Source organism: Temnothorax longispinosus, chromosome 8 (genome assembly GCF_030848805.1).
Source record: "Temnothorax longispinosus isolate EJ_2023e chromosome 8, Tlon_JGU_v1, whole genome shotgun sequence".
Classification (NCBI taxonomy): domain Eukaryota; kingdom Metazoa; phylum Arthropoda; class Insecta; order Hymenoptera; family Formicidae; genus Temnothorax; species Temnothorax longispinosus.
In genome coordinates this window covers 5,076,214-5,096,705 of record NC_092365.1, presented here as the reverse complement: position 1 = coordinate 5,096,705, position 20,492 = coordinate 5,076,214, and the positions used below count along the sequence as shown (strand labels likewise).

Genomic DNA, 20,492 nt, shown 5'->3' with positions numbered 1-20,492 from the left:
TGTTTATGTTATGACTTTGACGGGTATGACTTTACACTGTTGGAAAATTTGTGTTAAATATAACATAAATCACATGTCCAAAACGGTCCACTCAAATTTTTGTGTTAATTTAACATAATATGGATGTGTTAAGTGGTAACACTGATATTATGTTAAAATATTTCAACAGAAAGGAAATGTAATTCTGATCGTAATTTGAAGTTAATTATGTGTACAATTAACATAACTTTTATGTTGAAGTTGAGATTGTAAGATAAAATCAACACTCTATTTCTGTAAATTTTTATTCCTACTTCTTTTATAGAGTAAAATCAACATTCTTTTTCTCTAAGATAAAATCAACACTCTATTTCTGTAAATTTTTATTCCTACTTCTTTTATAGAGTAAAATCAACATTCTTTTTCTGTAAATTTTAACACATTTAATAGATACGTTCAAATTGTGTTACTTTAACATATTTTTTAAGTTATATTAATTATTTTACATTTTGAATTTGTAAAATTCAATTAACATAGCAGGCATATGTTAAATCTACACACGTATGTGTTGATTATTTTACACAAAAATTTTAACAAGGACTTTTTTAAACACACAGGACCTCTGTTTTCAACAGTGTATGGTTGTTTACATTACTTAAGAGCTGTTTTGATTTGTGATATACTGATTGTGAGTTAGTTCGCTCACGACAAGAGCTGTGTGCAAACGTGTTTCTCGGATAAGCATTTAAAATGACTGTACAATAATACATAGGACATAAGAAAAAAAATGTGAAATAATATTTAAAAAGCTAAACTTTGGAGTCGCAAAAAATCCTTTGATATATGTCTTTTTTATCTAAAAAAAACTTGTTTACTAAAGTTTGACCTAAATCTGAGCATGGACGTTTTCGGAAGTTTCGTCAACAAATATATATAAAAATTGCATTAGATTTTATCAGCATAAATAATCTTATTGTATACATTGTACACAAAATAAAGACATAATAATTTTGTAGGATTTCATTAATTGGATTCACGACATTCACGAGGATAGAATTGTATTTTATCTTGCGCCAATTTGTAACATTGAAGAGCTTCATCGTCTCTTGGGTCTGTTGAAATTAAGCGTTCTATTTGGAGCAGATAAGTTAGTAAATCATACAACCTACAGGATTGAGAGAGACTTCTTGTCACCAAATTTTGCCATTAAAATTTGGTTACTGGCACAAGAATTGAATATTGTGCTACGAGATCTTTTTTTGGCTGTTTGTTTAGATCGTTTTGATGAACTGCCACTCGATTCAATTTGTAAGTTGTCGAGAGAAAATTTTTTGAAGTTAATTGGAAACATTAATGTAAAAGCTACAAAGTCTTATTTGCGAAAAATCACACACCAGTGGATGAACCATCATCAAGTGAGTATGTTATATTCAAAAATAACATTTAGAATAATATACTGTTAGAAATAGACAGAATTGTAAACCTTTACCTCTAATATATTGCAACTAAAATGGAGGTTTCTAGCTCCAAGGTATACATATACATATATCTCCCACATATTTATTTTAGTATTTATGCATAAAAGGGCCCCTTTTATGCATAAATACCTTCATGTTGTTTTCTCATCATGGTATTATATTTTATTATACATTAATGCATTACAATTCTAATAATAAAATTTCTCTTTTACAGGGTTTTACAGTATCTTTAGAAAATATAAAGAGCAAAGAAGCAAAAATTTTACACGGTATTGCATCTTGTGAACATAATAACCGTGAACAATATGTTCATTGCTGGGATGGTAATAATTTTTTTGAGCTAACTTCATTCGAATATCCTCCAGAAATTATTAAACGTTGTTCCCGCCTTGGTAGAACTCTTGAAGGAATGCAAATCACTGCCAGAAGTATGCATAGTCTGTTTTTTATTATATCCTATCTAAAATAGTTTTGTCGTATTTACTTAATTATTATTTTATGTGATCATTTTTTTAAGGATACGATTTATATCTTTGTGGCGGAGAATATGGTATTGGTTCAGGAAAAATGAACAAAAATATATGGCGTTATTCTTTGATATCTAAGAGATGGTTTCGTGAGACAGAGTAAATATGTTAACGATTAGATAAATGATAAGAATAATAAGTGGATAAGTAATTGAATACATAAAATGTTATGTCTGTTAAAATTGTTTACAAACATTTTAGAATGCCAGTTGAGAGAAGACATATGATTGTTGTGTTTTTGAAAAACAAATTGCTGCTTGTAGGCGGTGTGGGACGGGATAAACAAAAACTGAAGACTGTTGATATCTATAATATCCATACAGGTGATTTTAATTGTGCAACCTACACATACAATGTGCATTTCATTAACATCATGTGCAATACATATATGTACCAATTTACCTATAAGTATATATGTATACACAGTAAAAAATTTTGTGTATTTTTGTCAAAAAAGGTCCATTACAATTTTTGTGTAAATAATTAACACATACATGTGTAGATTTAACGTATGCTTGCTACGTTAATTAAACTTAACAAATTTAAAATATAAAATTATTAAAATAATTTAAAAAATATGTTAAAGTAACACAATTTAAACGTATTTACTAAATGTGTTAAAATTTTCAGAAAAAAGTGTTGATTTTACTCTATAACAGAAGTGGGAATAAAAATTTACAGAAAAAGAGTGTTGATTTTATCTTATAATCTTAACTTCAACATAAAAGTTGTGTTAACTGTACACATAATTAACCTCAAATTACAATCAGACTCACATTTCCTTTCTGTTAAAATATTTTAACATATAGTATCGGTGTTATCATTTAACTTAACACATTTATGTTAAATTAACACAAAAATTTGAGTGGACCGTTTGGGACAGGAATTTATGTTATGTTTAACACAAATTTTCAAACTGTGTATAATAATTTTTTAACAGAGATTAGTATATAGTTCGTTTCCAAGAGTTTCAGAATTGCCAATTATTTAGAAAAGTATTGGTTTATTACGAAAATGTTTTAAACAAAAATGATATCGTTTATAAAGATCTGTTAGCTGGTGATATGTATTTGACCTTTGGATTACTTGAATAGCCCCGTCAAGATTAACATGAAAATTTTAAATAAGAATCTCTATTTCTTATTGTTCATTTATGTAGCTGAAGTCGTAACATTTTAAAAGAAACCTTTTTTTGATAAAAACTTCCGAGCTATAAGTCTTCAAAGTTTAAGTATCGCCAGCTTTAACATTACACAAAGTGTACCACGTGGAGGTTTCTTTGTTGGATTTTTACACCCCTTGGGTATGTGCGTATGTGTATGTACGCGTGTTTGCACGTGTACGTGCATGCGTGTGTGCGCGCTTTTGCTCGTGTTTGTAAATGGTTATGGATATCCATTCATTATTTTATAAAATGTACAAATTGATGCTGTTCTGCTACTTGACATTGGAAGGTAGGGTAAAACGGAACCTACCAACAGGGACGATTAAAAAAAAAGTAATTAAATATTTTAAATTTTATTGTACTAGAAATTTTGAAAAACGTTTTAAATACATTTTACGTTCGCTTGGAAAACAGTCAAATAGGACATCAATTTGAACATTTAATAAAATAATGAGCATTTATAACTATCTACAAATACAGGCGAGAGTGTGCACGCGCGCGCACGCCCACACACACACACACACACACACACAAGGGGTGTAAACCCACTAAAGCAATCTGCACGTGGTATATCTTGGGTAATGCTAATGTCGCCTGTAATTTAACTTAGAAGACTCTTAACTCGAAAAGTTCTCATTTAGATTCAGCGACTCAAAAAACTCTCAGAAATCATCTTTGTAATAATTTTATTAACTCTTTTGTCAAAAGCATTTTTAACCCATAAGCATTCTTTTTTGCCTAACAGCTAAAGGGTTAAAAATATTGTTTGGTCTATTTAACTAACTTAGTTGATATTACTTAATATTTATTTAATACTTAAACTAAAAAGTTTATTTTTTAAGTTTGTTTAAACATTAAGACTGCATTTAAAAATGTAAATTTTACAATATTTAATTAACCCAACTCACTGCAACTCTATAATTACTTAAATAAACTCAAGAGTATTTATAAATATAAAAAATATGTTTCAAAACTAGTTATCATTGTTAATAATATAAACTCAAAATTTATTATTTAAGAGCTTTAAAATAAGTACCATCCTTGTTTATTCAATGTACAAGAGTCAGCCCTGCCAATTTTTTCCCTGCTTTATCAGTTTTCTTGCCTCCTCCAACATTTTAACCCCTGGGCCTGCGTTATCTTTATCGGTTAAAAAAGATTTTATTATATTTTTTGTATTTGCACAATGCATAGGTACGTGGAACTCAGGTGCGGAGTTACCTTATGGCTTTACCAGTGTTCCTGAACATATTATTTTTAATGATATGTTAATTATATATCAATTTCATCAGTCATCTTATATCGATATTTATTTTCCTGATGAAAATGTATGGAAAATCGAATATACTGGAATGTTTGTATCTGAACCATCTGCCAATGTGCCAGTTTTGACGCTTCAAACTATGCCATGTTACATTGGTAAATATTACAATTTATCAGTTGATATGGAGGAAACTTAAAGTTCACATTAGTATATTTTGCAGATATTGTTGACCGAGAGAAGTTGGTTTTAAGAACTATCACAGACACGTGCAACATGAAAGGTTGTAATCATATAATGAAGACTTTACCTTACTCAATCAATAGATGGATCCGGAGTTACCACACATTTACAGTCTGTAAATATTCCTTCGCTCTAAGTTCATTCTTTCGCGAGTATGGCAAACCAACTGCACTATTATGTATGGATCACGTAATACGCGACTCAAGTCCGTTACATTTGCATAGTATTCCTATTCGGGATCCAAAAAAGTTCAGTTCTTTGATCTTAACCAAGAACTCAGGTAGAAGATTTTTTAATCTACTACATCCAGCTCACTTGCACTCGACAAACGTGAATTATATTTGATTTGTATGATTGATTAAATATCTATTTAAAGATTTGATATGTTTGTAAGATAGAAAAAGGAGGAGAGACATTGATCTAAATAAAAATCCAGTAAATCTGTTTTTCAACGTGGAAGCTACTTTCAATTTTATAAATGGAACATCCCCATTTTTGACGATAAAATTTTGTAGCTGATGTTGAGACATTTCCAAAGACCTATAACAATATTTTTGTTGAGAACTTGCGAAGATGTGATCGTATGACATCACAAAATACGCGATATCATATCTCCTCAAGTTCTCAACAATACTATCAATTATCATAAACCTTTGGAAACGTCTCAACAACAACTACAAAATTTTGTAAAAATGGAGTATTTCATTAAAGAATTTTAAAGGTGACTTTTACGTGACAATAGACAATGGACAATAGACAATAGAACAATAGATTTTTTTGGAAATCGATTTCATCATTATTTGTCCCTCTCTACACCATACACATTTTGTCATTTTCTTCTAAAATTGAAAAGAATATAAATGTTGGGAATAAGTGTTTAGAAATAAGAGTAGGATATTCTAAACCTTGTAGGTATATTCAGATAAATATCATTTTTGATGATATTTATCTAAATTTTTATTTTTATTCATCGTGATGTTCTATTGGTTGTCATATCATTCAAATTTTTACAAATACTAAATAATTACAAATAAAGAGTACAAGGGAAAAACGATCACAGTCTACTTCTTGTCGAAATTGATCTGGTCATGCTATCTTGTGACATTTTCAACGAACTTTTATCATTTTTATCTGTTTTGTTTAAGAACAGTTACAATTCATTGGAAATAAGGCCGAAAGATATACCGTGCTGGGAAAAAAATCTTCATAATTCACGCGCTTGTGGGAAAGAACCATCAGAGTCCACGCAATGTAAACACTAAGGCTTCGTTCCGATATTCACTAAATTCTGTACTAATTTTTTCAATAGTATCTTAAGATATCTGATGTCTTGAAACTTAAATTTGCGTTTTTCTCGAAATGAAAATCTCGGATGGATATTGATCGTTTTTCCCCTGTATCGTTCAAATGCTTTCTGTATGTAATATTTATATAAAATAAATATTCTATTATCTACATGTTTTCTTCTTCTTTTTCATTGGACCACAGAACCTGAATCGGGTTTTTTGGATAAGGCAATATTATATGTACTGTGGCTTTCTGTTCGTTACAATTGCAATTTTTATGAGAAGAGAATGTGTGGCCCTTAATTCAATTTCCACTTTGCGAGACTAATTTTTGTTTTGAAACTGATTTATCGTTATTGTTTGATAGTTATCTGCCTTCAAAAAATGATCAGTGATTGCGTTCCTCAGTTGGGAATCTTGCGATATATTTCACACGCAAATGTCCAACCCTATTCTATACTGTAGTATCCGAAGTAAGAATATCGAGGAGCAATGTTATCTTTTGTTTATATGACCGCGAGCGGAGCATGCGGCGGCGAGCATAGCTTTAGACAGAGTCGAGTCCGAACAGCGAGCGAGTTACGACGTGCGACTGTCGATGCGATTATCAATCTCTGCTGTACTATACATAATAATATCAAATATATTATTCAAATCCTACATAATTTGCGGGCTCGTCCGGGATACTGCCAGAGAGCGATACGTATCGGGCAGTGAAGTGTTCGGAGCGACGCGCAAAGACAAAAAGACGAGGTGTAAAAACCTGTACGGTGTTCAAGACGTTTCACGACGAATCAAGGCGTTCCACGACGAATAAAAGACGATTCACGACGAGGCAGGACGTACCACGGCGACGATGGCAGAACCAGGTACCACTGCGATAGAAGACGAGCTGAGTGCCAAGTTAGCGGGCATGACGATAGTTCAGCTAAAGGAAGAATTGAAAAGACGAAAGCTGAAGACGTCCGGACTGAAGAATGAGCTACTTTTAAGACTGACGGCGATCATGCGTCTAGAACGTGAGCATGGCGATCCAGCATATGATGTTGAGAGTAAGGACGAAGACGTGAGCGAAGATGATACGGATGATACAGACTCGAGCGACGAAGAAGTGCCGGCAGAAAGAAGACGAGACAGAAGAGGCTCCCGAAGAAATCTGTTAACATTCAGAGATGTCGAGGAATCGCTGGAGACGTTCAGCGGAGACGACAAAGTCGACGTAAGAAGATGGGTTAAAGATTTCGAGGAACTGGCGGAGCTGTGTGAATGGTCCGATATCCAGAGAGTAGCCTACGCAAAACGACTTCTTCGTGGTTCGGCGAAGGTATTCGTCAAATACGAAAAACGCGCGAAAACGTGGAAGAAGCTGCGGAAAGCGATAACAGAAAAGTTTGCCGACACAGTGGACAGTTACGTAGTGCATCAAGAATTAGCGCGACGAAAGAAAGCTTCCGATGAATCGTATCAAGCGTACATATATAAGATGCTTGATATTGCCGCGCAGGCGGATGTCGACACCACATCGGTAATTCAATACATTATCGAAGGTATTCAAGACGAAGCAGTGAACAAGCAAGTGTTACACGGGGCAAAGTCAATACGCGAGCTAAAGGAAAAGTTCAGCCAATACGAAGCGATCAAAAAGGAGGAAAATTCAATAGGAAAATTTAAGAAATTTTAATAAGAAAAGAAAGAAAGCGCAGAAATATAAAGAAGGAGATCTTGTTGCGATTAGGCGAACGCAGTTAGGTCCAGGCCGTAAGTTTTGTAATAAATTTTTAGGTCCATATCGTATAACTAAAACAATGCGGAACGATCGGTATGTCGTTACTAAAATAGGTGACCACGAGGGTCCTCAGGAGACTTCAACAGCAGCTGACTCTATGAAGCTATGGCTACACGATGTAGAATCAGAAAGCGAGGAAGAAGATAATGAAACTGACTGTCAAGCAGACGTAATAAGTGAAGCGTAGTCAGTAAGAGCGAATTGTCAATTAGAGAGTAAGCATCCGAGGACGAATGCCATACAGAATAGCCGAGATGTAGTATCCGAAGTAAGAATATCGAGGAGCAATGTTATCTTTTGTTTATATGACCGCGAGCGGAACATGCGGCGGCGAGCATGGCTTTAGACAGAGTCGAGTCCGAACAGCGAGCGAGTTACGACGTGCGACTGTCGATGCGATTATCAATCTCTGCTGTACTATACATAATAATATCAAATATATTATTCAAATCCTACAATACTGTATTAGAATCTTCTCTTTATTAGCTTACAGAGGACCGTGACTCCAAAGAAGGACACTCTTTGAAATCGAACTCTAAAATTCGGTACCGATACATGAGAACTTATAAATAATTTATAGCCGCGCAATTCGTATTTCGTTAACGCTGAATTGCGGAAGCTTTCCATCGAATTGCGGCATATTTTCTTAGATTCCGCGCTAAAGCTCGAAAAAACCAAGCCTTGGAAGACAACATTTTCTAACATCGGCAAACACTCTCCTTTGTCTCGGGTTCCTCAGCCAAAAAGCGCGTGAGGTAAAGTACTCGTGACAAAGCGACAGCCGGTCGCAATTAACAGATGACCGGCGCGACCTCGAAATCAGCTGAGTCTTCTTAGGCCTTAGACAAAGGAGCCAAAACAGCTTATCTTTGCCTTTGATTCATTTATTATTAGCAGGACGTGAATGTTCAGAAATATTCGCGAACTTTGCGAGTATATTCCCAGTTCTTCGCGCGCGCGATGCATTCGATCTTACAAAAGAGCACTCTGCCAAAGTATAACGTAGCACACAAAATATAAGAAAGTCATAAAATGAATTACAAATTACAATTGCTTTTACATTTTAGACATTTATATAATTTATATCGACGAAAAGAGCGCATTTCTTGATAAAAAGCGAAATCATTTTTGAGATATTATTTGTTCGACACAAATGTTCCAAAATATTATTAGTACTGTGTCGAGTTTCTCTGAGCAGAGAGAATCCTGAGAGAAGCTATCCCGGTCTTTTTCGTGGGACCGTCGAAAGCGGTCAAAAGCCCCTATACACTACCGCCAGTATACATCCATTTTCGAAACTGGTATTAAGTAGCCACGTTCATTTTCCGACACTGCTGATAAAACGTCATTTTTTGGTGCACGTCCGCGCTACATCTGTAAATGTATTGGTGTTATACGTATAATACTTATACATTTGCAAATGTAGCACGGACGAGCAACAAAATAATGTTTTATAGGCAGTGTCGGAAAATAAACGTGGCTACGTAGCACCAATTTTGAAAATAGATCAATGGTACTGGCGGTAGCGTAAAGGGGCTTTCGACGGTCCCACGAAAAAGGCCGAGACGCCAAGACACCGGGATGGCCTCTCTACATATGCTTCTTTCTGATGTAAGCTAAAGACGATGCACGCACAGAGAAGCGTAATCAACCAAATCAACCAAAATCACCATCGAGAGTTTTACAATGGCGGTATATTCGTTTTCGAAGATTCTCGATTGTAATTGGCTGAGAATCAATTTAATATTTATATCTTACATGTATCGATAAATATTAACTAATTTTATATATTTATATTTGTTAAATATCTAATAGCCCTCTCTCCCTCTCTCTCTTTTTATCTTTCTCTTTCACACTTCCAGCACAATGTCCAAAATCGGAACATAAGACGTCTTTTAGCTATTTTTTCGTAAAACATCTAAAAAAATTGTTAAAAAAATGTCTTTTAGACGTCTTATGTCCCGCTTTTGTACGTGCTGTCTGAGTTATTTTAAATAAAAGATATGTATCTCCTATCAATTTAAAAATCTGAATACGAGATAATAGGCCTTTATAAAAAATTTTTTAAGCAAAACGAATAATATTTGGGAAATAAGCAATAGAGAATGTTTTATAATTTTTAAGTATCTAATTGACGACGACGGTTTATCGTCTTTTATGGTGTGCTCGATCACCGCGCTGCAAGAACGATCGCGACGAAATTTTTACAAACGATACAATTTAATGTTAATTTTCTACAAAGTTAGATTAGGAGCACATACAAATAAATTTAAAACATTTGTAAACGTAATTACGTGAACGAGCAAATTACGTGTTTGTTTTTGGACGAAAAACAGAATTGTGTTCATACACACACGTTTGAGCTTGTTAATACGCACTATCGACGTTCATACGTTCATACGCATTTTGGGGCAAGCTCGCTCCCGCGTTCGCGATCGCGACAAGTAAAGTGAGAACGCCAAACGCGCAATTATTCTCTTTAATTACTCAATAGATAATTAATTCTCGTGCTTAATGAGAGGTTCGAGCTATTCACCGAAACGTCTTTCCACGCGATTCACTCATTCGAAGTAGAAATCGAAACGGAGGCAAGAGACACGAATCCCGAGGTTATCGCCTACTCACTGCGCGACACGTGGGACAAGGATTCTATTAAAGATGTATCGCGCTTCGAATCATTTGTCTCTCATGCACAATTCACTTACTGATCACGGCACATTGCAGGAGACCCGTCAAATCACAGCCGGGAGGAGCGGGAGGGTGCTACGTACGGGCCGTATACGGGCGTCCAGCACGGCACTCGGCGTTGCATTTCCTCCATCCCACTCGTAGTCGACACAGAAGAAACAGAATACAAAATATTCAGCGTACTACATTCAGCTTGCAACACACACACACACACACACTTTGTAACCGGAGGATTTCTTTTCGTTCACGAGAAAGAAATTACTTACACGAGCGACAACGTCTCACCGCGACCCGCGACTCGTACCGACGTTCAACGAGTAACGTATTACTTGCGCGCGCGCCGCGCGAGGCCGGCGAGTCGAGCCGGGAGCTTCCGAATCTGGTCGAATCACGTTCGGCCGCTCTCGCCGCCCGCCGCCGCGCGCCGACGCGGCACGCGGCACTCGGCACTCTCGGCAGTCACGTCGTCACGATGCCGCGACCGTTGAATGAATCCGCCAATTTCGGAGCAGCGTACGTTCAAAGTCGGCGCGCGGACGATTGTTTCCATCGGCGAGACGGCTTTGCTACTTGTTTTCGCCGACGCTTGGGATACTGTTACCCGCGGATGTTACTCAATCATTCTCCCGATGAATTTCGGACAGGTGTGAAGTGTTTGTGCTACGTGCCGTGGGTGCTGTTATTCGGAACGCACGCTCGTTCGTGCGATTGGCATTTCTGATGTATCAAGTGTCGTGAATGAATTAGGCTGGATTCGGGGAGCGCGCTATTAGCGCTATTTGCTTTTTCTATCCTTGTTTTACACATGATGAGCGATAAAGACAGAATGATGCAATAGCGCTAATAGCGCGCTCCTCGAATGCAGCCTAATGTGTCGCGCGAATCGCTCGCTCGAGGCGGAGATTTCGAGGCGAAGCAGGTACCTCTGGTACGGCAATTGTGAGTTGTGAGTGATTTGCAGTTTGTCATGACATTCGCGGGCGATAATCGCTCGTCCCCCGCCCCGGGCCGCCATATGTCTGGACTATCGAATGTGTGCATGGCATTCATTAACGCGACAGCGGCATATCTCGAATCGTGTCGTGTTTGGAACGTGCTGTGCCGGAATTGTCGTGCGATTATTCCCGATTCTTTTCGAAGAGCGGAAAGAGGGCCGAGTGACAACGTGAAATCGTATCGTGATTCAAGTAATAAGTGATTAGTAAAATAGCACTCTGTGATACAACATACAACGCTCGTTGATGAATATTTCTTATTTTCATAACTCGTGTATTTCGTGCCGCGTAATCGCGACTCGCCTCGTTGTGCAAAGCATGCATTAATAGTATTTACACTACTTACATTCGCGAGATTTACGTGCTCGATAGTCTCGATACCGTAATGTGCGTACGATATTTAATCTTATTAATTGTGGTTTTGTTTAATCAACTGCGTGTCTTTACTAACCGTCCACTCGCGTAGTATATTTCGCGTCAAAATCTTCCAATCCCAACATTTCATCGCCATTAACGCGACTGCAACGCAGTGAAACGCGGCAATCGGCGTTGCGACTCCTTCAAATTAACGCGAAAAATCTATGTTATCTGCTTTTATATATTACAGAGTAAAGTACTTCCTTCCCATGAGTACGACCTTGGTGAGGTGGGAAGGCCCAGTACCCAGTACGAAAATTTTACTCAAGCAAAACTCTTGTTCTGCTTGGATAAAAATCCAAAGACGGGGAAGCTAACGTACTCTCGTCCGCCAATTTAATTGAATGAACGAACTGCAGCCGGTTCGTCGCGTTTGCTTCGGGAGTGCCGTTCAAGTAATCGGACTGAAGGACTTTTTTAAACGAGAGTGCCGTACAGTATCGCGCGAGAAAGACTTTTACTGAAATTAGTCCGCGCGCGATTGTAGTTTGTTATCTGCGAGTGTTTCTCGCGAGTGTCCTGTGCGGTGAGAGGAGAAGGCCTGAGAGGAGCAGGAGGTCTGGGAGAGACATCGGGCCCCGGCGGAGCAACCTTGGGGTAAGTATCATATCTCTTATAAAATTAATAATTTGTTTTTATTTATTCGAATTGTTTTATCTTGATAAATTAGAAGTAATTAGAGACAGATAAATTATTTAATATTTTACTCTACTAAAGATCTTTTTCGGTAAATAGATAATTGCATTGCTAAATATTTCATTGAAAGACGAATTAGAGACGCGTAAGAATTAACTTTTGAAATGATTATATAATTTTGAGCGTTTCTTTAACTTAAATCTTATGTTTGTATGTTACAGTATCACCGTATAGCTATAATACGTAGCTGCATAACTCCGCCCGTTGCGCATCAGATCGGTGAGTCAATGAGAAATTTTTTTATTGAGGTATTGAGCGAATCTACGAATAATCAAATATATAGAGAAAAAATATATCTTGGTCATGTCAAATTACAATAATTTATACTATAAAAATATTACATATATCTCGTAGATCCGTTGCCTTAAAATGGATGGGTTAAAACTGATTATGGCATATATTTAATCTTGATATCACTTATTTATCAATATATTGTGCGATTGTGCTCGAGGAAATACTCGCACACTTTGCATGCACGGAGCTCGCAAAGAGCTCATAATCGTTTATTGAGTTATGTTGGCGAACTGCCGCGTTCTATTATAAATAACTTTTGAATACAATTTTTAAGTACAAAAGAAAATAAATTTTTGAAATTTTGTTACGTAGATCAATTGTATTTACAGTTAGAGTAACAAATATTTGAGAAATGCAAGAAAGAGAAACAAGAAATGAAATAATAATCTAATAATTAAAGTCATGATTTTTTGAATATATTGTAGTCAATAAATGTTTATTTAGATTTTTTTAAAGAATTTTTTTTGCGACATTATTTTCTTAAACAAAAAAGATATCGTGTTAGATGTAAGAAAAGAATTTGTAGATAGGGAAAAATTGTGAATTAGTTAGGATGTTTTATTTATACCTATTTATTCTTTCCATATGTTTATCCAAGATTAAATATAATATAAATTGATGCAAGAAAACAAAATATAGATAATTAGTATTGCATAAAGAAAAGCGTGCAATATGCATAAATTATACATAAATAAAAAGGGTAAAAAATATTTTGGTTTTATTATGCAATTTGTTTGATAGAAAACTTGATAATTGTTATTAATTGCTTAAATTTATTTTAACAAAGCATCGATTTTTTGTAACCTATCCATCTACTTTTGATTGAGAAAATGGCTTTACGCCAGTCAAGTAATATATGACACGAAATTCTAAATATTCTATCGAGAAACACTTAGTCCCACGAAAAAGACCGGGATAGTCTCTCTCAGGCTTCTCTCTGCTCTGACAAGCAGAATTTCAAAAGAAACCTGCGTATCTTCGTTAGTTTAAATTTTTAAGCCTTGTAAATCACTGAAAGCTCTGAATCTACTTATATAAGAAACCGCTTTGGAAGTCAACTTCAAAAATATTACTTCTGTGTTAATTTTTATCGAAAGACAAAGTTTTATAAGTACTATGGGCTTAGCCCTTCATTATCTTTGAAAGGGCAAATTGCAAAATGTAAAGCTTATCTAAAGAGCTTTGCCAATTCGAAAGAAAGCGCTCGATCTACAATCAAGATTGCGAAATTAAATATAAATCACGATTTTATTGAGTGACAAAGCTCGGACACGCCAAATGCATGATGCTCTATCAGGCCCCTCTTACTATAAAAACCAACAGAACTTGCGGCTAGTTGCCTTTTGTCAGTTATCATTCAAGAGTGAATCGTCGATTCGGCAATGGTCACTTCGGAAGCGGATAGTCAGACATGGCGAGCACGCGAAAGAGTATCAATAGCGATATTTAAAACGTCCGCGTGTCCGCAGTTTCGGTCAAAATTGAAATGTGTTGTAAATTATGTTGTTCTTTAATTTGGTTATTATTTTGGTTGTTTAAATAAAGTGTCGTGTTGCTTCAGTGCTTCGGTGTCAGAGGTCTCTCACCCACTTTCGTCTTTCTCACTCACACGCGCGAACATCATTCTTTTCTAGCGTTGTGTTTTGTTCGCGCTCATTTGCTTGTTCTGACTTCACCTGTAGAATCTCTCGATATGATGGTCATCAATATAGGATTACCACCAGACTACTAGACAATCGTTTTGACCCTGAGACAAAAAAAGAAACAAATTAATGTGTATCAAAAGTGTTTTATTATAAAAATTGTCAAAAAAGTTGGAAAAAGTAAAAAATATTACAAGATAAAAAATGACAAAATAATTAAAAAATAAAATAAAATTCTTGCAAGTAACAAATAAAAATATATAAATTGTATAAATAAATAATAATTATAATTAAACAATAATTATGAAACGCTCTTGACTGATTATATTCTCCTGGATCTATTAAGAATTTTGTAGTCATCACAGAACCACTAAACACTCACTAAACTACTTTCTCTATTAAATGTAACTATTGCAAAGTATATAATATCGAGTTCTCGAGTACGAGAACGTCGAGTATTTATTCCAATTTCATCCTTCTTAGTTTTTTCCAACGCCATTTACTTTGAAAATTGTCCAAATTTTTTTATATTTTTTAAATTAAAAATTAAGTAAAACGTTTTACAATTTCATGCAATTAACCCATGGAGAAATATTGACTAAATCATAACCCGGACATAAGCCTTCAAAATTCAGAGTCTTTTACGAAAAAACGACACGTTAATTGGCTACCGCATCGCTCCTTGCCGAGCTGCAAGCGATTCCGCATCCTGTGTGCACTGTGTCCAGAAGTGCTGAGGATCGAGTTGACAGTGCAAGATCCCAAGAGTCGAGAGAGTAGAGTCAGTAGTTGAACACGTGGTGCAATGTAGGTTATAGATGAGAGACGAATGAATGAAAAGCAAGTAATTCAATTGTGTAAGATTTCTCAAGTCTGGTAGCCTGGTATTATCACAAGTATAATTATACATACTGTGTTATAACTGATAAAGTGAGCAAGAGAAAAAATAAAAGTGTAAGTATTGTACTTAATTAATAAATCCAATTTTATTAAAATTGAATGTGAATTTATATTATCATTTAATACTGAAATGAGAATATATATAGAGAATACATATATAACCTCCACTATAAATCATCAAATTAATATTGATAAATATATCTAAATTATTTAGAAAATGCGATATTGTGAAGCTTTGAATTGTCGCAATTCAAGTCAGAAAGGCTTCAAAATGTGCCATTAATTTATATAAAAACCTTTAAATTTATTAAGAAAAATTACTTATTGCATTATTTACTGGATTTATTAACTTCTTGTGATAAATTATATTTATCAGTATTTATTGTTTGTTACTATTTACACACTCAATTTCTTAATTTACAAAATTTATTTTATTTAATTAAGTTTTATTTATTTACTTCAATTTAATTGAAATAATTTCTCAATTAGAATTGAATTTATGTAGACATATTTTCGATACAGTTATTTTGTTCTATTAAAAAATGGCGTATAATGCCTGCCGTCACTTCCGCTATCCCATTATAATGGCGGATTTGTCCCATCCCTCACTGGCTGGATTCGGGGAGCGCGCTATTAGCGCTATTTGCTTATTCTATCTTTGTTTTACACCTGATAAGCAATAAAGATAGAATGATGCAATAGCGCTAATAGCGCGTTCCCCGAACGCAGCCACTAGAGGATCCCTACACTTAAGACGGTCACTGCGTCGCAACTCTGTCTGTAATATAAAGTAGAGATATTTTAATAAGAAATGGGACAAAGCCGCCATTAGTGGGAGCGGAAGTGACGGCAGGCATTACGCGTCATTTTTGAATAAAACAAAATAACTGTATCAAAAATATGTCTACATAAATTCAATTCTAATTGGAGAATTATTTCAATTAAATTGAAGTAAATAAATAAAACTTAATTAAATAAAATAAATTCCGTAAATTAAGAAATTAAGTAAATAGTAACAAACAATTAATACTGATAAATTTAATTTATCACAAAAAGTTAATAAATGCAGTAAATAATCCAATAAATATAATATTTTGATAAATTTAAGTTTTTATATAAATTTAGCAAATTTGTAAATTAATAAATTTGTAATTTAATAAATTAAAAAAAAACAGAACAATTTTGAAAATCATTTTTATACTAAAAATGTGTTGAAGCGATAGTCTGAGCTTATATTTATCAATATAGTTAATTTGATGATTTACAGTTGAGGTTATGTATTCTCTATATATATTCTCATTTCAGTATTAAATAATAATATAAAATCACATTCAATTTTAATGAAATTAGATTTATTAAGTACAATGCTTACACTTATATTTTTTCTCTTGCTCACTTTATCAGTTATGACACAGTATGTACAGTTATACCGTGGTCATATGTCATAAATTGACACATACTATACACTATATTTACTAAAATATACTCAAAGCGGAAATATCCCATTAATGGCGGACGACCAATCCGCATCCTACAGCCTCGGTGTCCTGTTTCTCATTAAAGGATCCCTAGTCCAAAGCGTGAAGGCTTGCCGCCTACTCAGTCTAATAATCCTTGCTTATTTATTTTTGTGTACGTCGACTCACTACATCGCAACTTAACCGACTTCTATTTAATGCTATTCTAAATCTTACAATTGTTTCTGCGTTTACATCAGCGAGCATATTTAAATGCATATTTATCTAATTGATAACACGTGCGGTTTTGACAATGGAAAGTAACAGCAAAGAGGGAAACAGTGGAAAACCACGCGAAACAGTGACGTTGGTTCTCAAAGAGGAGCGATTCGAAGTTGAGAAGCAAAAATTGATCGACAAGAGTCAGTACTTTGCTGCGCTTTTATCCGCGAATTTTCTAGAATATGGACAGACAGAACACATTGTCAACTATGATATTTCCTCGATTTTGCTGCAGGTTAGAACATTCTAATTCTTGGCTGATGTATTTACAGAAAAAAGTCGCTTTTAAGTGTACAAAACATTGGTTTTTTTTATGTGTAACGGATTTGTTATATCAAAATACTTAATATAAAACGCAAGTTTTTAATAAATAAATGTATATATTAAAATTGTATCGGGTTTTATTAGCACGAATAATCTCATTGTGCAACCAAAATAGATACATAATAATTTTATAGGATTTTATTGGTTGGACTCATGACAAAATTGCATTTACATCTGCAACAAGTTATGACTTTGAAGAGCTTGATCGTCTCTTGAGTCTATTGGAATTAGGCATTCTATTTGCAGCAGATAAATTAATAGAAGATATAACCGACAGGCTTGAGAGACACTTTATGTTACCAATATATGCGATTAAAATTTGGTTACTGGCACAAAAATTAAATATTAATGTGCTACGAGATCTTTCTTTGGCTGTTTGCTTAGATCGTTTCGATGAACTGCCACTCGATTCAATTTATGAGTTGTCGAAAGAGCATTTTATGAAGTTAATTGGAAACATCAATTTAAGAGCTACAGAATCTCATTTGCTTGATATTACACGCGAGTGGATGAACCATCGTCATGTGAGTATATTATGTTCAAAAATTACATTTAGAATAATTTAATTTTAGAAAAAATACAGCAATTATAGATCTTTATTTCTAATGTATTTTGAATAAAATGGAGATTTCTAATTCCAATACATATATTCCCCATATTTATTTTGTTTTTATTTCTATTTATATATTCTACTATACATTAATGATTAATGCATTACTATTCTATGAATATAAAATCTTCTTTTTGCAGGATTTTACAATTCCTTTATATATCTTGGAGAAGAAGAAACAAAAAATTTTACAGGGTATTATATCTTGTGAAGATAATAATGGTGAACAATATATTCATTGCTGGGATGGTAATGATTTTTTTGAGTTAACTTCATTCAAATATCCTCCAGATATTGTCGAACATTCCAGCACTAGTAGTTCTCTTGAAGGAATGCAAATCACTGCGAGAAGTATGCAGACTGTCTTTTTTTTATTACGTCTTATCTAAAACAGTATTGTATTATTTACTTATTAATATTAATTAGTATTTTATGCGATTTTTTTTTAGAATACCAATTATATCTTTGTGGTGGAGAATATGGTATTGGTTCAGGAATATTCAACAAAAATGTATGGCGTTATTCTTTGATATCTAAGAAATGGATTCTTGAGACAGTGTAAATATCCTAACGATTAGATAAATAAGAATAAATAGATAAGTAATAGAATAAACAGAATGTTATATCTGTTAAAATTGTTTACAAATATTTTAGTATGCCAGTTGAAAGAAGAAATATGATTACTGTGTTTTTGAAAGACAAATTGCATCTTGTAGGAGGTGTGGGACGGTATCAACAAGAACTGAAGACTATTGATATCTACGATATTTATACAGGTAATTTTAATTGTGCAGCTATACGATGTGCATTTTATTAATATCATGTGCAAAGCATTCATGTAACGATTTACCTAAGTATGTACATATATAATTTAAATAGAAATTAGTATACATTTTTTCATAGAGATCATGTCATAGGATTGCATCTCATCATTATCATTTATGAATTTAATGTTGATCCTTAAAATTATCTTTTATTGATTAAAAAACATTTTATTATATGAATTTTTGCTTTTGTATTTAAACAATGCATAGGTGTGTGCACATCATCACGTGCGAAGATACCTTATACGTTTACCAGTGTTCCTGATCATTTCATTTTTAATGATAAATTAATTATATATGGTATATATGATATATATGATGATATCTTGATGAATATTCTCTATATTTATCTCCCTGATGAGGATGTATGGAAAACAACATTATTGGAACGTATAAATTCAGATTTAGGATTATTAACTTTCATCCCATCTGATACACCGCCAATATTGACGCTTAAAACTATGTCGTGCTACATTGGTAAATATCATAATTTATGCACTGGGTGGGTTTCAAAGAATCGTAAAGTTTATATTAATATGTATTGCAGATGTTGTTGATCGAGATAAAATGGTTTTAAAAACTATTGCACAGACATGCAACGTGGAAGGTTGTAATAACATAATAAAAACCTTTTCTCGCTCAACCCTTGAAACGGAAAAAAAGAGTGATATGTACGAAGAAGATCATTTATATCCTTTATTGCCTGTAGAGTGCTATGGATGTTCCTTCCTTATAACTCCATTCTTTCACGAGTATTGCAAACCACCAGCTATACTATTATGTACGCGTACTGAGAGGCATAACTTATGGAAATTACACTTACATAGTATTCCTATTCGAGAGCCAAGAAAGTTCCGTTCCTTGTTCTTTACCAAGAAAAACCGATCTAGAAGATTTTTTAATCTACTTCATCCAGCTGACTTGCAAACCACGATTTTAGATCGTATTTGATTTGTTTAACGTAATTCATTAATTAAATATTTATTGACCCCGTATATTTATTGTAAGAGAGAAGGAGTAAGAGATAAATCTGAATAAAAATCGAGAAAATGCAGTATAATAAACGTTTGTAGAAACATTGCAGAAAACGAACAGTATTATGTCTACATATTTAGATAAATATCGCGTTGACTTGAGATTTATAAATCGTGATGTTCTATTGCTTGTCATATTATTTGGAAATCGTTATAAATACTAAATAAAATACTTAACAATTGTAATAGCTTTACGCCATAATATGCAAATCCAGTAAGCAAGAAATATTAAGAAACATTTTAACTACATTGCAGCAACGTTATAATAACGTTAATGCAATATAGTTAAAATGTTTTTTGACGTTTCTTGCTTACTGGGAATGCTTTCTGTATGTATGTATGTAATTTGTATATACTCGTAAAATAAATGTTCTATGGTCTACATTTTTTCTTCTTTTTCATTGGACCACAACAGGGCTTGAATCGAACCTTTTAGGAAAGGTATATGTATATAGTGCTGTATGTACCGTGGCTTTTTCTTCGTTACAATTGCAATTTTTATGGGAAGAGAGTGTATGGCCCTTAATTCAATTTTTACTGTGCGAGACCAAGCTTTGTTTTGAAAGTAATTTAGCATTACTGTTTGATAATTTTCTTACTTTA

At 34.0% G+C, this 20,492-nt stretch overlaps 2 protein-coding genes across 5 annotated transcripts; both read left to right on the top strand.

Moving 5' to 3' along the window:
- The first annotated feature begins 609 nt into the window (after positions 1-609).
- On the top strand, positions 610-6,122 carry LOC139817657 (uncharacterized). Of its 2 annotated transcripts, XM_071785901.1 has the most exons (7): positions 610-1,126; positions 1,255-1,394; positions 1,672-1,885; positions 1,975-2,083; positions 2,186-2,307; positions 4,344-4,568; positions 4,622-6,122. In XM_071785901.1, exons 2-7 carry the CDS (start codon positions 1,380-1,382, stop codon positions 4,996-4,998), a joined length of 1,062 nt encoding a protein of 353 aa, XP_071642002.1. In that variant the 5' UTR covers positions 610-1,126; positions 1,255-1,379; the 3' UTR covers positions 4,999-6,122. The 2 variants fall into 2 exon arrangements, with proteins under 2 accessions (XP_071642002.1, XP_071642001.1); XM_071785900.1 differs by lacking the exons at positions 610-1,126; positions 1,255-1,394 and having other exon boundaries at positions 1,576-1,885; positions 4,634-6,122.
- Positions 6,123-16,938: 10,816 nt separating this feature from the next.
- Positions 16,939-20,271, top strand: LOC139817646 (uncharacterized). 3 transcript variants are annotated; one of them, XM_071785892.1, is made up of 7 exons: positions 16,939-17,332; positions 17,556-17,945; positions 18,172-18,382; positions 18,481-18,589; positions 18,686-18,807; positions 19,258-19,332; positions 19,403-20,271. In XM_071785892.1, the coding sequence occupies exons 1-7, from the start codon at positions 17,129-17,131 to the stop codon at positions 19,804-19,806; spliced, it is 1,515 nt and encodes a 504-aa protein (XP_071641993.1). In that variant the 5' UTR covers positions 16,939-17,128; the 3' UTR covers positions 19,807-20,271. The 3 variants fall into 3 exon arrangements, with proteins under 3 accessions (XP_071641993.1, XP_071641992.1, XP_071641994.1); XM_071785891.1 differs by having other exon boundaries at positions 16,941-17,332; positions 19,066-19,332; XM_071785893.1 differs by having other exon boundaries at positions 17,192-17,332; positions 17,699-17,945; positions 19,066-19,332.
- The last annotated feature ends 221 nt before the right edge of the window (positions 20,272-20,492 follow it).